The 15,971-nt window shown below is 47.8% G+C and overlaps 1 protein-coding gene across 1 annotated transcript in view; it reads left to right on the top strand.

Annotated features, from left to right (window-relative positions):
- Window positions 1-12,099: 12,099 nt before the first annotated feature.
- Window positions 12,100-15,971, top strand: part of LOC138770713 (NACHT, LRR and PYD domains-containing protein 3-like) — a 28,253-nt gene continuing 24,381 nt past the window's right edge. The window contains exons 1-2 of the mRNA XM_069949898.1: window positions 12,100-12,160; window positions 12,280-12,333. Coding sequence (XP_069805999.1) covers window positions 12,291-12,333 — 43 coding nt within the window. The 5' untranslated portion in view covers window positions 12,100-12,160; window positions 12,280-12,290. The remainder of the gene's footprint in view (window positions 12,161-12,279; window positions 12,334-15,971) is intronic.

Here is a 15,971-nt window from a genome sequence, read left to right as displayed (position 1 = left end):
ACCATGTTATCCAGGAAGTGACATCACCATGTTATCCAGGAAATGACATCACCATGTTATATAGGAAGGGACATCACCATGTTATCCAGGAAGTGAAGCCTTGATGCAGTAGTAAGTGCAGGGAAAAAAGTACTTTATGTGCATTTCCCGTAATAAGTGTATATTGGTGATTTGTATAACTTTTGGGGGGCAATACAATACTTTAAAAATTTCTGCTGAACTTCTCCTTTAACTATTGTGTGTCACATGTTGCCTTTTGCCCACTCACAGGTGCAGGTGCTTTCCCTCCTTTCTCTAGCCTATCTTCTGCTCTCCAAGGGAGAGTTAGTTAGTTGGAGCACTATGCAGTGCTAGAACTCTACAAGGGGAGAGAAGCCGCATAGGGAAAACCTTGTCCACGCCAGGAACCTCTCAAAGTGCAGGGCAGTTACCTAAACAGTCATATAGACTCACCCCAGTGGATCAAAGGTTTGGAAAGTCTATGTATTCCATTGCGCAGTGCAGGACAACTGGGAAGTCTCGGGAGTATGCTTAGTCCAGATAACAAGGCCTGGGGCTCGTACTAGCCACCTAGGACGGGTACCCCGCAACTAGGCGGCAAAAGGCAATCTCTCTTCTACACACCTCTACTGTTCCCGGCAGAGTACACTTCTACATTGGACAAGGCCCCTCCGGCAACCCCTCTCCTCTACTATCTACTGCAAAGCACTCTCTTCTCCAGAGCACCTCATCTCTCCCTCAACCTCAAGCACCTAAGTAACATGCAAGATTGTACTTCTTTTCTGTATTGCACTGGACTGTATTCCTACCAAAGTAATTTCCATGTATTGCAGTTCTTCAAGTAAACTGCTCTATTCTTCTAAAGCATTGGACTCCGGCCTATCCTTACACACCTGTACACTTGGGTTAACTTTTTCTTGCTGTGCGGTTGCGGTGCCAAACTGTACCTACACCACCCCAGGCTACCGTGACTGTAGACACACTCAGCTACCACACCACAGCGGAGGAGGGGCACCACCTACTCCCTTCGGCACCGTAGCTCACCACTTATACAGTAGGTAATACTAAATAACTAAACCCCTTCATAACATGCCTTAATCCTGTGTATGTGGTGTAGAAGACAGTCACTCCTTAGCGGACGGTCATTGAATAACGGCCTTACAACCCTGACAGCTCACGCAATGGAGAGTGCGGCTCTGGCCGCTCTCTCCATTGTTGGCTATGGTTAATTGGCATGCAGGCGCTCAATGATGCGCCCGCATCTGAATTCCGCACAAATGAAGATCATCCAGCCAGTGCTGCAGTAACGGCCGGGATCATCTTTGCTTACACCGGCCGCTCTGTGACCCAGCTAGGATCACAGAACAGACGGTGTAGCACATTGTTTGAACCTGTCCTAAAGTTGGATCTTTAGTATTGTATTTTTACAGCTTTTACTGCATGTTTAAAGTGATTGGCCTACTGGTGGTCCTGTGATCACCTGCCACCAGGACCAATAAAAGTATTATCTGAAGAGGAGGCCCAGCTGTCTCTCACAGTTGAATACACAACTGACGGAAAATTAAGAGTTTAGGGGGAACTATCAGCAGGTTATATGACTCTAGCCTGCTGATAGCCCCCTGTTGTGCAGGAGGCACCAAGGATGAAAGTATGTCTCTTACCCTCATCCTCGGCGCCATTTCGGTGCAGTTAGTCATTTGATCCACGGTCTTGTAAGGGTGTTAGGAGCACTGCCCGCCCTGCCCCCCATAGAGATGATAAAGCCTGCCCCCGGTCGGCCCGCTACATTGATTATCATTAGAACGAGTCGCGTCGGACAGGGGCGGATCAGCGTTATGGGGGCGGGCAGTGCTTCTAATGGCCCTAAGGGACCACCAAGCAAACGACTAACTGCACCAGAATGAAGGTAAGGGGACAATGGTGACATATCAGCAGGTTCATCCAACCTGCTGGTAGTTCCCCATTGATATTGTGTGGTATAGTAAAATATGCTTTCCCAGAGCTGTGCTTGATGGAAATTTTTCTGGATGGCCGCACCAGCCCACCCTCAGCAACTAAGCAAGAAAGAATGAAGAACTGGGCGAGGATTTTATGATACAACAAGAAGCTTCAGTGGCCACATAGATAAGTCTTATCCTATGGAATGTAGGGTAATGCTGTGTAATAAAAGTGACCAGATTTACATGTAACCAATCACCTATGTTCTAGTATTATGGAATATAGTCACCATTGTGCAGAGGGTGGGAGAATTCGTTTTATCGAGGACCATGGTAGATGACGCCCGGCCTTGTCTCACTAGCAATAAAGAAGCTGCCTATGAATCCAGGTGACTTTCTGTCTCTTATTAGGTTGATGAAAGAATTCTCCTAACACGCACCATGATTGGTGGTGAAGCCGCGACTCTACACCAGTAAGAAGTGAGAGTGGTCACGGTTTGGGTATGGATCCCTGGGATAGTCTTAGAGCCGGGGCTCTCAATAGGTAGTGTAACCTGTCTCTTACATACGGTAATAGCTGATTCATGACTCGCATATGATTTTCTACATAGCCCACATTCTGAGAAAACTCTGATATTTTGGCAAAAAAAGATGTTTTTGCGCATGGCACAATTTTTTTTCAGCATTTATCAAGCTGTTTGCACTACTTTTGAGCAGTTTTCGCCGGCTACGCTATTTTTCAAATTTTTCATATTTATATTACTTTTACAGAATGAGTCAAAGATAGTCCAAAACAGCACACAGGCCATCAATAAATAAAATTAAATAAAATTGATAGATAAGGCTTCTTATCAGCGTTTTAGACATTTCATAATTATTTCCATTATCCATTCCAGCATTTGGATATAGACGTAAAGAGAAAGCCTCTCATATGCCCAGGGGGCATTGTCACGACTGTGTTGGCATCCATTGTTCAGGGCCAGCAATGCACCTGCTCCCCTTGCTGCCGGTCTGTGGCAGGCGCTGGAGCCCAACACCGCCATCTCCTTGGCCCCTCTGGGCACTTTACATGCCCCTGCTCTGTTCTCCTGCTTTCTGGTCCCCACCTCCCAGGGCACTCACGCCAGGTGCTCCTGGATTTAAAGAGCCAGCGTGCCCCTAATTGGCGGCTGCACTTTAAATTGCAGACCTGCCTTGGCTCACATGTTGAAGCCTCTGCATGCTAACCCTTGCCTGCGATCCCAGCTATTCCTGCCCATGGTTTCTGCTGTTTGTGCCTATTGCCCTGGTTCCAGCTGTTAGTCCTGCTTTGATCTTGTTTGCCTGCCTACATGTTTCCAGCTGCAGCTCCCCCGCCGCCAGCAAGCAAGCCAAGCCAGGGGTAGCAACCTGGGGGCCGCCTGCTGCAGCAAGTCTAACCCACCTTGCCATGGGCTTTTGTGAAAACGAGTGGCCCTTAGACTCCGCTGGTTCTGTGGATCCACGACTCCAGTCCTTACAGGCATTCCTCAGCAGGACCTCTTTATCTATAGCTGTCATATAAGGTAGGTGGATAACAGGACATGGGCTGGACTTACCTGGGCTTTTGATGTGCTCGGAACAATCCCCATGGCTTTTGAATCTCATTTAAATAACATAAAGTATATATTTCGGTACTGGAGAATACTATGGAGATGAAAGTCATATGGCCGTGATCATGATGACCAGCCCTGTTTTCATAGTGACAATTAAGAATTGTGTGTCAGTGTAAATTCTAATCTAATTTAATCTTATGACAATTCGATAGTTGTTGGAGCATCTCCAAGCCATCCTGGTGTCTGATGCTTACTGTATGTAGAGGGATTCAATACATCATGCTGGACATCAGAGAAGATAAGAAATGATTCTTCTGCTTCTTCCCCTGTTGGTTTCAGGATGTCATTTTTAAGCATACTTCCCTTGTGCAATGTCTTTATCTTGCTGTGTACCTTTATTTCCATCAATATTCATCGATTCAAGAGGAATCCTCTGAAATGTGTTATTTCTAAGGTCTCTAGGTATAAAACCCCTGGAAAGCATGTCTTGTTCCACCAGACTCTAGTTCGTCTACTCAACATTTCAGCCTGATGATCAGCATGAGGTGCGATGAATTGCATCAAGCCAAACAGCAGTACAGTTTAAGGGGACTATAACATCTCTACAGCTGTCCCTGTCCAAAGCTCAGCTTAAAGTTTAATATCCTCTATTAGTTAAAATGAGTCTACTATTTCTTGTCTGCAGCTTTCACCTGACTACTGAACTGCCAAATCAAAGCTTTATTATACCATAGATAACACGTTAATTCATAATATTGACAGCCATTTTTTAACTTCTTTTTAACATTTAATTCAATGCTATGTATTTATAAAGCTACATGGACTGGCAAGAGCTATGAAAGGTGCTCAAAAAGGCAAATCATCGACTCTCAAATAGTATTCCTCCAGCTCTCAGGGAAGGAAAAAGCCTGTGTGGAAGAAACCTATAGGGAACCATGGCTAAAAGTTTAGCCTTTCCTTGGGTTTAGAGGATTAATATCAATCTGTTACTCAAATTTATAACACAATTGCACATGGTTCTAGATGGCAATACCAAACAGATACAACAATACAGCCATTATTATACAGGTAATATAATAACATCTGTAGTATATTGATTAAAGCAGGGTGGGCAGCTGAGTGAGTTTAAGTTTTTTAATTAGTCAAGGAGGAAGAGAGATAAGACAGTAAGTTACATGTACACATGTACTCCTTCCTCTTAAAGCAGAACAACCTGTGCTTTAATGTATACCACCATACAGGCAGAACTGCAAGAACCATAGACTCCCCTCCTGAAGTTATGCACCTCTTTGCTTAGCACTGCAGAGGAGTCTTGAGATGGCTGCCTCTCCTTATCATACCTGAGACAGATTCCTCTTCATGCCAGACACCATACCTAATGCCTATGCCTCTACATTAGTGCCCTATTAGAGAGGGGTATCTCTCCACACAAGAGGAACATACCTGGGAGGGTTTCCTCCCCACACTAGGGAACTATACCTGAGATGGTTTCCTCTCCACACAGGGGACCATACCTGAGATGGTTTCCTCTCCACACAGGGGACCATACCTGAGATGGTTTCCTCTCCACACAGGAGGCCATACCTGAGATGGTTTCCTATTCACACAGGGGACCATACCTGAGATGCTTTTCTCTCCACACGGGACCATACCTGAGATGCTTTCCTCTCCACACAGGACACTATACCTCAGATGGTTTCCTCTCCACACAGGGGACCATACCTGAGATGGTTTCCTCTCCACACAAGGGACCATACCTGAGATGGTTTCCTCTCCACACAGGGGACCATACCTGAGATGGTTTCCTCTCCACACAGGGGACCATACCTGAGATGGTTTCCTCTCCACACAAGGGACCATACCTGAGATGGTTTCCTCTCCACATAGGGGACCATACCTGAGATGGTTTCCTCTCCACACAGGGGACAATACCTGAGATGGTTTCCTCTCCACACAGGGGACCATACCTGAGATGGTTTCCTCTCCACACAGGGGACCATACCTGAGATGGTTTCCTCTCCACACGGGACCATACCTGAGATGCTTTCCTCTCCACACAGGACACCATACCTCAGATGGTTTCCTCTCCACACAGGGGACCATACCTGAGATGGTTTCCTCTCCACACAGGGGACCATACCTGAGATGGTTTCCTCTCCACACAGGGGAACATACCTGAGATGGTTTCCTCTCCACACAGGGGACCATACCTGAGATGGTTTCCTCTCCACACAGGACACCATACCCAGTGGCGTAGCTATAGGGGTCGCCGGGGTCGCCATGGCGACCGGGCCCCTACGCTAGGGGGGCCCGCACGGCCCCCCTTGCCACTTGTGACACTGTCACTTTAAGCATCCCGAGAAGCTGCGGCCGCGCAGCTTCTCGGGATGCACAGATCGCTTTGATGTTCCGCCCGCACAGTGAGCGGGCGGAACATCAAAGCGATCAGAATACAGGAGAAGGACCTGTCAGCGTCCTCCTCCTGTATTCTCTCCCATAGGCTGCCGGTACTTCATACCAGCAGCCTATGGGACGCCGGGACGTGACCCCTCCGGCAGGCGTGATCATGTGACGTCATCACGCCTGCCGGAAGTCCCGTCCCTGCGGCTCGCAAGATGGAGCCCGAAGAGGAGGAGGAGAGCTGCTGCCTGCACAGCGCGGATTAGGTGAGTAGGATGTTTGTTTTTTTAGGGGCACCTCTGGGGGCATTATTAGTTCTTGAGGGCACCTCTGGGGGCATTATTATTGTATGGGGGCACCTCTGGGGGCATTATTATTGTATGGGAGCACCTCTGGGGGCATTATTATTGTATGGGGGCACCTCTGGGGGCATTATTATTGTATGGGAGCACCTCTGGGGGCATTATTAGTTCTTGGGGGCACCTCTGGGGGCCCTATTAGCTCACGGGGGCACCTCTGGGGGCATTATTATTGTATGGGGGCACCTCTGGGGGCATTATTATTGTATGGGGGCACCTCTGGGGGCATTATTAGTGTATGGGCGCACCTCTGGGGGCATTATTAGTGTATGGGGGCACCTCTGGGGGCATTATTAGTGTATGGGGGCACCTCTGGGGGCATTATTAGTGTATGGGGGCACCTCTGTGGGCGTTATTAGTTCATGGGGGCCACCTCTGGGGGCATTATTAGCTCATGGGGGCACCTCTGGGGGCATTATTAGCTCATGGGGGCACCTCTGGGGGCATTATTAGTTGATGGGGGCACCTCTGGGGGCATTATTAGCTCATGGGGCACCTCTGGGGCATTATTAGTTGATGGGGGCACCTCTGGGGGCATTATTAGTTCATGGGGGCACCTCTGGGGCACTATTAGCTCATGGGGGCACCTCTGGGGGCATTATTAGTTCATGGGGGCACCTCTGGGGGCACTATTAGCTCATGGGGGCACCTCTGGGGGCATTATTAGTTCATAGGGGGCAACTCTGGGGGCATTATTAGTTCATGGGGGCACCTCTGGGGGCATTATTAGTTCATGGGGGCACCTCTGGGGGCATTATTAGTTCATGGGGGCCACCTCTGGGGGCATTATTAGCTCATGGGGGCACCTCTGGGGGCATTATTAGTGTATGGGGGCACCTCTGGGGGCATTATTAGTATATGGGGGCACCTCTGGGGGCATTATTAGTATATGGGGGCACCTCTGGGGGCATTATTAGTATATGGGGGCACCTCTGGGGGCATTATTAGTATATGGGGGCACCTCTGGGGGCATTATTAGTGTATGGGCGCACCTCTGGGGGCATTATTAGTATATGGGGGCACCTCTGGGGGCATTATTGGTGTATGGGGGGCACCTCTGGGGGCATTATTAGCTCATGGGGGCACCTCTGGGGGCATTATTAGTGTATGGGGGCACCTCTGGGGGCATTATTAGTATATGGGGGCACCTCTGGGGGCATTATTAGCTCATGGGGGCACCTCTGGGGGCATTATTAGTTGATGGGGGCACCTCTGGGGGCATTATTAGTTCATGGGGGCACCTCTGGGGGCATTATTAGCTCATGAGGGCACCTCTGGGGCCATTATTTGTTCATGGGGGCACCTCTGGGGGCATAATTAGCTCATGAGGGCACCTCTGGGGGCATTATTATTGTATGGGGGCACCTCTGGGGCCATTATTAGCTCATGGGGGCACAGCAGGGGATCCTACATACAGGGGGCATCCCACATTCCTACTCACTTTACTGCACATAACACCAAACAGTGCAGTTACTATGGGAGCCTACAGGAGGGAGGAAGGGAAGGAAGTTGCTAGAAATGTGCGGAGCCTAAATTGTTTGTCTCGCAGGTTCTAAGGGGATGAAACGTATCTGGAAGGAATCATCATGGAGGTCTGGGCCGGATGGAGAGGAAAAGGGAAAGTGACGCCTCAGATCAAAGAAGACGTCACCTGTGAGTCACTGTATGACGGTTTTCTTATTTTGTAGAACATCATTTAGTAGGGGTGCCCCGAGGTGGAAAAGGTTGGGAAGCACTGCACCAATCTGTCCCGCTGCGGCCGCTGGCACATGCTGTCATCTGATTGGGCCTCTTACCTAATCAGATGACAGCAAGTACCAGCGCCCCCTCCTCCAGACATCTGCCTTGGCGGCCCAAGCTGTGTCCTATGGCCGTATCTTTACCGCGTTGAGCTCCAGCTTGTGCTGCATCTACATTATCTGTACTCAGAGATATCACTGTGTTATCTGTGGTGTTACATAGGACTGCAGGTGACTACTACATTATCTGTACTCAGAGGGATATCACTGTGTTATCTGTGCTGTTACATAGGACTGCAGGGGACATCTACTACATGATCTGTACTCAGAGATATCACTGTGTTATCTGTGGTGTTACATAGGACTGCAGGTGACATCTACTACATTATCTGTACTCAGAGATATCACTGTGTTATCTGTGGTGTTACATAGGACTGCAGGTGACATCTACTACATTATCTGTACTCAGAGATATCACTGCGTTATCTGTGGTGTTACATAGGACTGCAGATGACTACTACATTATCTGTACTCAGAGGGATATCACTGTTATCTGTGGTGTTACATAGGACTGCAGGTGATATCAGGTGACTTCTCCAGGTTGCAGAAGTTCAAACTTCATCATGCCCTGCTGACAGTTTATAATGGGAGTTGTAGTTTTGCAGCATGTGGCTCTTCAGGTTGCAGCACTACAAACCCCATCGTTTCCAACTGGCAGTTCATGATGAGAGTTGTAGTCTTTCAGCTGTAGAGTCAAAGATTATCTATAGGGGGCAGTAGTGCAGTACATGAGGTGGAGGCAGTGACAGGGCATTAGAACATGGTGGCACATTAGAGTAATTGGATATAACGTTAGATAGGACTTTGCCTGATCGGGTGAGATGGGGGGCCCCAAGCTAAAATTTTGCACCAGGGCCCATCAGCCTTTAGCTACGCCCCTGACCATACCTGAGATGGTTTCCTCTCCACACAGGGGACCATACCTGAGATGGTTTCCTCTCCACACAGGGGAACATACCTGAGATGGTTTCCTCTCCACACAGGGGAACATACCTGAGATGGTTTCCTCTACTCACCAAGAAGCCATAATTAACATGGTTTCCTCTCCACACCAAGGTCCCATGGTTACCTCTCCTCACATGGGCTCTATACCTGAAATGGTCCCCCTTCACAACAGGGGACTATATTATCTATGAGATGTTTCCCCTTTTATCTTTTTCCCCAAATCTTTTTATGTAGATTCTTGAGCTGTGTTTTCTTCGTTTTTACTTTTTAAGACCAGTGTATGGTAAAATTTACATTCTAAATTTATTCTCCAGGTCAGTATGATTTTAACAATGCTCTGCATTACTGTTACCTTTGTGCATCACCCCTATAATCTTTGATCACTATTTATTCCTTTTTTCTGCAACGTAACAAAAAATCAGCGATTTTTTTTTTTTTTTTGCTTTTTTTGTTACATATTTGTATTTGAAAAATTGGAAACGGGTGTCATTATTTTTATTAATGAGGATAGGGATTTTTTTTTTAAATTTAAATTTTTTTTAACACCTTTTAAGTTTGCTGCAGATAGAACTGGCACCTGCTGCAGATTTTCAGCACAGAAAGCTGGGGAGGAAGTGTGGCCTCTTCCCAGACCTAATTTATCATGGTTTACACCTGGAAACAGACGTAAACCATGCAAAAATCTACACCTGCTCCAGAGCAGCTGGAGTTTTTTGCGCAAGCTCTGCAACAGGCGCCGGTCCGGATGGCTTAACTAAGGCCTGGTTCACATCACGATTTTGCTATCCGTTTAATGTATACGTTCTATGAAAAAAACAGATGCAAGAAGGGATGGTAAAAATGGATGCTGTTGTATGCCATCCGTTTTGATCTGTTTTCCATTGACTTACATTATTAACGGATACGTTTTTTTGTGGTCCTCAAGACCAATATTCCTATACAGTGACCATATAGTGACAACTACCAGCTATAATACCAGTCATTCACTATCCTTGTTCTTCTTCGTTTGATCCCAATTGCCGTGGTGTTTCACGACCATCATCTCTGCTTCCTGCTTAGACCACCCTTCTGCCACCCTACTTACATGACTGCACATTACACTGCCCACAGTGCCCCGAGTACTGTAATTCAGATAAAATGGTGACATCACTGTGGTTATACAATTATACTTACCCTCCTTGGCTCACTTCTTCTATCGTTATCAGGAGCAGCACACAGCGCTTGTTGTGTGCCGATTGGCCTCTGCACTCTCCACTCAATCAGTGGCTGCAGTGGTGTCCTGCCTAAGCCACTGACTGGCTGGATTGACACTGCAGGAGCAGAACATGCACATCAAGTGCTTTGTGCCAGGTTTGCTGAAGGAAGAAGACTTGAGCCCTGGAGGGTAAGTATGATTACTCTCCCCCCTCAGTCTAGCCCCTAGGGCTTAAGGAGGGACAATTAACTCCTAGGGGCCAGACTGAGGGGGGAAATAATCAAATAGTGCTATGCATCTCCGCCTAACCCACTGGAGGACAGACTGTGATGAATCTGTTGTGCTGAGAGCACTGCTCCCACCCCAGCAAGGAAGGTGTTAAGTGACTTAAAGGGGTACTCTGCCAAAGATCCTCTATTGCAGTGATTTTCAACCAGTGTGCCGCGGCACACTAGTGTGCCGCAAAGCATGGTCAGGTGTGCCGCGGGGAAAGTTCCCCAAACTATGGTGCCCCTGCAGATCGCCCCGCTACTGCTGTCCGCCTCACCTACTGGCCAACTGTAGTGCCCGGACGTGCTCCTCCTATCCAATCAGCGAAGACCGAGCGTGTGGTGCGCTGCGGCAGGCGGTGATGCACGCATCCAATCAAAGTGTGCGCTACGGCCTGCCACAGCGCACCATGCTCCCGGTCTCCGCTGATTGGAGGCGGCCAGTAAGTGAGGCGGACAGCAGCGGCGACAATCTCGGAGGAGGTGAGGAGGAAGGGGGGGAGAGCAACCTGGGGATGGGGGAGAGAAACAGGAGAAAAGAATGGGGGAAAAAAAACTGGGGATGGGGGAGAAACATGGGGATGGGGGAGAGAAACAGCGGAGAGAAGCAGGGGGGAGGGAAGTATGGTGGAGAGAAGCAGGGGGGAGAGAAGTATGGTGGAGAGAAGCAGGGGGGAAAGAAGCACATGAGAGAAGCATGGGGGAAAGAAGCACAGGAGAGAAGCAGGGGGAGAAGTATGGTGGAGAGAAGCAGAGGGGAGAGAAGCATGGGGGAGAGAAGCACAGGAGAGAAGCAGGGGGGAGAAGTATGGTGGAGAGAAGCACAGGAGAGAAGCAGGGGGGGAGAAGTATGGTGGATAGAAACGGTGGAGAGAAGCACAGGAGAGAAGCATGGGGGAGAGAAGCACAGGAGAGAAGCAGGGGGGAGAAGTATGGTGGAGAGAAGCACAGGAGAGAAGTAGGGGGGAGAAGTATGGTGGAGAGAAGCATGGGGGAGAGAAACACAGGAGAGAAGCATGGGGGAGAGAAGCACAGGAGAGAAGCAGGGGGGAGAAGTATGGTGGAGAGAAGCATGGGGGGGAGAAGAAAACAGGCCCAGGTTTCACACTGAGTATAAATACATTTAGAATCTATATTATTAACTATATGTATAATATGTACTGTTTTAGTGTCATTTTGTGCCATTTTGGTTGGTGGTGTGCCCCGGGATTTTTTAAGTATAAAAAGTGTGCCGCGGCTCAAAAAAGTTTGAAAATCACTGCTCTGTTTTAGCTCTCTGCTATATCTGTTGTGCCTCCTCTATGACCAGGAGTTTGTGAATGTTGGGCTTAGACGTATCAGCTTTCACAGTTGTGCAGTCTTTATGTAAGGAGAGGCTTATGAACGTACACAAGGCATGGTTCCAGGGTTCTTACAGCGGCTGCTATGTACCGTAATTCTCTTGTGTTTGTGACAACAAGGTATTGTTCCTCACACAATACAGAATAATAGTACACTGCTATTAAAGGGTAATTGCAGAGATGAATAAACTCCTGGTCATGGACCTTCCTCTCTTGCCTTGCACTTGACCTTTTCTCTACCCTGAGACTATTCTGTATAGGAGAGGGCAGGTGAGCGGCACAGAAGACTGTGACAGTAATAAGTAAGAGACCTGTACACGTCCCTCTACACACAGCATTCAGGTAAGACATTCACCTCTCTTACATGATGGGGGTGGGGGGTTTACTACTTCTACAATGGTGTTGGTTTCTTTTACTTTTTTAAGTGTTTTTTTGTATTAATATTTTTTTCACTCTTGCAGGGGATTTTATTATGTTCCCAGGCTCAGGAATGAATCTTATAACTCCCACAAATGGTAAGAATTGCTCCTCTTCCCCCTTTTTAAAACAATCTTATTAATGTACTGTATATCGTGATTGATTGTAAAACATCGGTACAATTCACACATGCCATAGGGAATGGGCTCCTATAGGTGAATCCTAAGTAACAGCCGCTGTATGTTTTTCTGGGTCGCTATATTGAACATGTATACAGAAGATGTAGCTAATGGGATATTACTGCCATACGGTGGCCTCTGTGCATGGTTTGGGTTCCTTAGAACACAGCTGTAGAATAGGTCCACAGTGTCTGCCAATGCAGACAGTATAGGACCCATTGTATTCTAAGGGCCAATGCACATGGCTGTGATGTGTTTGTTTGTAGAGCCTTTACAGGCTTGCTCAATCATGTGGTCGGCTGCATGAACAATCGCTGTATTAACATCATGATAGTTGCCTGTACATCCCTGTTTACATGGGAAGATGTGCAGATGACTAGCAATGATTTTAAGGCTGGGTTCACACTGCGTTTTTTTTCATCCGCTTTTTGCAAAAAACGGATGCATTTGTGTGCATCCGTTTTGATCCGTTTTTCCATTGACTTCCATTGAAAAAAAAAAAACAGATCAAAACGGATCCGTTTTTTTTGACGGACACAAAAACGTAGCTGACACTATTTTTGTGTCCGTTAAAAAAAAGAATCCGTTTTTTTTACAATGGAAGTCAATGGAAAAACGGATCAAAACGGATGCACACAAATGCATCCGTTTTTTGCAAAAAAAGGATGAAAAAAAAACGGATTGCAAAAACGCAGTGTGAACCCAGCCTTATTCTCGTACATAGTATATGACCAGCCAACAAACAGGAGATTTCTCGTATGTCAATAGTATGGAATAATGGGAAACCTGAGCTTGGTTCCTGGGTTCTTCTTGGACCACACTTATACCCTAATACATGTTATCCACACGCCACTCTTATGGTATGGCAACGTGGGGTTTTGTGAGTTCTTTGAGATTTTCAGGGAATTGGAGGGGGTGCTGTGTCAGATTTCTTAAGTGTATCTTCTTGTTAAGCAGGCTCCTGACTTCTTCAGGGTATGTTTCAGGTACCTGGGTTTATCAGTCCTATCCTGTAAAACCCTTTGCTTTCCACTGGGCTGAAGTCTTGATCCCTGTGGTAAATCCTGGTCTCTCTCTCCCTCTGGTAAATCCTGGTCTCTCTCCCTGTGGTAAATCCTGGTCGCTCTCCCTGTGGTAAATCCTGGTCTCTCTTTCTGTGGTAAATCCTGGTCACTCTCCCTGTGGTAACTCCTGATCTCTCTCCCTGTGGTAAATCCTGGTCCCTCTCTCCCAGTGGTTACTCCTGGTCTCTCTCTGTGGTAAATCCTGGTCTCTCCCTGTAGTAAATCCTGGTCTCTCCCTGTGGTAAATCCTGGTCCCTCTCTCCCTGTGGTAAATCCTGGTCTCTCTCCCTGTGGTAAATCCTGATCTCTCTCTCTCTCCCTGTAGTAAATCCTGGTCTCTCCCTGTAGTAAATCCTGGTCTCTCCCTGTGGTAAATCCTGGTCTCTCTCTCCCTGTGGTAAATCCTGGTCTCTCTCCCTGTGGTAAATCCTGATCTCTCTCTCTCTCTCCCTGTGGTAAATCCTGGTCCCTCTCTCCCTGTGGTAAATCCTGGCCTGTCTCCCTCTGGTAAATCCTGGTCCCTCTCTCCCTGTGGTAAATCCTGGTCCCTCTCCCTGTGGTAAATCCTGGTCTCTCTCTCCCTGTGGTAAATCCTGGTCTCTCTCTCCCTGTGGTAAATCCTGGTCCCTCTCCCTGTGGTAAATCCTGGCCTCTCTCTCGCTCAGGTAAATCCTGCTCTCTCCCTGTGGTAAATCCTGGTCTCATCCTGGTCCCCCCTCTCCCTGTGGTAAATCCTGGTCTCTCTCCCTGTGGTAAATCTTGGTCCCTTTCCCTGTGGTAAATCCTGGTCTCTCTCTCCCTGGGGTAAATCCTGGTCTCTCTCTCCCTGTGGTAAATCCTGGTCTCTCTCTCCCTGTGGTAAATCCTGGTCCCCCTCTCCCTGTGGTAAATCCTGGTCTCTCTCCCTGTGGTAAATCCTGATCTCTCTCTCTCTCCCTGTGGTAAATCCTGATCTCTCTCTCTCTCCCTGTGGTAAATCCTGGTCTCTCTCTCCCTGTGGTAAATCCTGGTCTCTCTCCCTGGGGTAAATCCTGGTCTCTCTCTCCCTGTGGTAAATCCTGGTCTCTCTCCCTGTGGTAAATCCTGGTCTCTCTCTCCCTGTGGTAAATCCTGGTCTCTCTCCCTGTGGTAAATCCTGGTTTCCCTGTGGTAAATCCTGCTCTCTCTCCCTGGGGTAAATCTTGGTCTGTACTGTTATTTCTGGCTTTTCATATAAATCTGACTTTCTCTGTCAGTGTTTTTACCTCATAACACAACAGGATCTAGTTCCTTTATTTCTCACACAACCGAATCCTGCTTCCAGTTACCTCAGAGCACACACTCTCACTGGGCTCTCCACACAAGATCCTTCTGTGCCCCTCCTCTCTTTCCCAGCATGCACAGCACACATCTGCCTGTTAACTCTTTCACTGCTGGACAGCTACCAATGTTGTGTGCTGGCACCACTGGCACTCTCTAACTGTCTGACAGAGGTCATTAATTAATTAATCCTTTCGGTATCAGTCAAACTTACCCTGGGCCACACTAACATCACCGTTTCTTGGCCAAAAAGGAAATGCCCCCTCGACCAATCAACCATGATTATTGGCTAGTCAGGCTGGGATGGGGAACAGGAAGCTCAGAGCAGCAGGGGGACATGGCACAGTCCATGTTGAAATGGCCCAGACAGAGAGTCCGATGACAATGTCAGATCTCTGGCTGATCAGGAAGTCACCAGAAGTTACCAGTAAGGTAATTACAGTAACTGGGACCAGAGGAGACCTGTAACTGGGACCAGAGGATACCCCATTTTAAACTACTAGACCACCGTGATAAATCTGGCATGTTGAAGGTGGTGGGACGGTTTTTCATTATGTGGGGTATACTGTACCTGGCTACAGGGGAATTATTACTGGCTACAAGGGGCATATCTAGATACATGGGATATATCTGGCTCCATAGAGAATACCTGGCTACTAGGGTAGTAGTAGTAGGTACAGGGGGCATACCAGGCTACAGGGGAATTATTAATGGCTACATGGGCCTTACTAGTCATGTGGTTTATATATTGCTACAGGGAGTATTGTGACTGGCCACAGAGGGCATACCTGGCACAATATTAATGTCCACAGGGGCCTGTGTATCAGGCTACATCTGGCTACAGGTGGGCTTATGAATGGCTAACGGATGCATCATTACTAGGACATAAAGATCAGTCACATTGTTGATCTGGGAAGGAACCACTGATAGAGTCTTTAGAAGGGGTTATCTATGATCAGAATAAACATAGCTGCTTTCTTCTCAGAACAGCACCACAGTTTTCCTCGGGTTGTGTGTTTTATTACAATTCATCATCATTCACGTCCATATGCCGTGGCCCGGGCCGCTGGTTGCAGATGTTGTGTGCAGCTGGTGGGCTCTGGTGTTTCGGGGCAACTTGTCACGGTGGCCAAGACAAACAGGCACGGACGGTGTGGCGCAAGAGATTACTGAGTCCAGCACTTGAGGGAATTT

This window comes from Dendropsophus ebraccatus, chromosome 13 (assembly GCF_027789765.1).
Source record: "Dendropsophus ebraccatus isolate aDenEbr1 chromosome 13, aDenEbr1.pat, whole genome shotgun sequence".
NCBI classification, from domain to species: domain Eukaryota; kingdom Metazoa; phylum Chordata; class Amphibia; order Anura; family Hylidae; genus Dendropsophus; species Dendropsophus ebraccatus.
The sequence above is the reverse complement of the archived record's forward strand: the minus strand, read 5'-3'. Positions and strand labels throughout refer to the sequence as shown.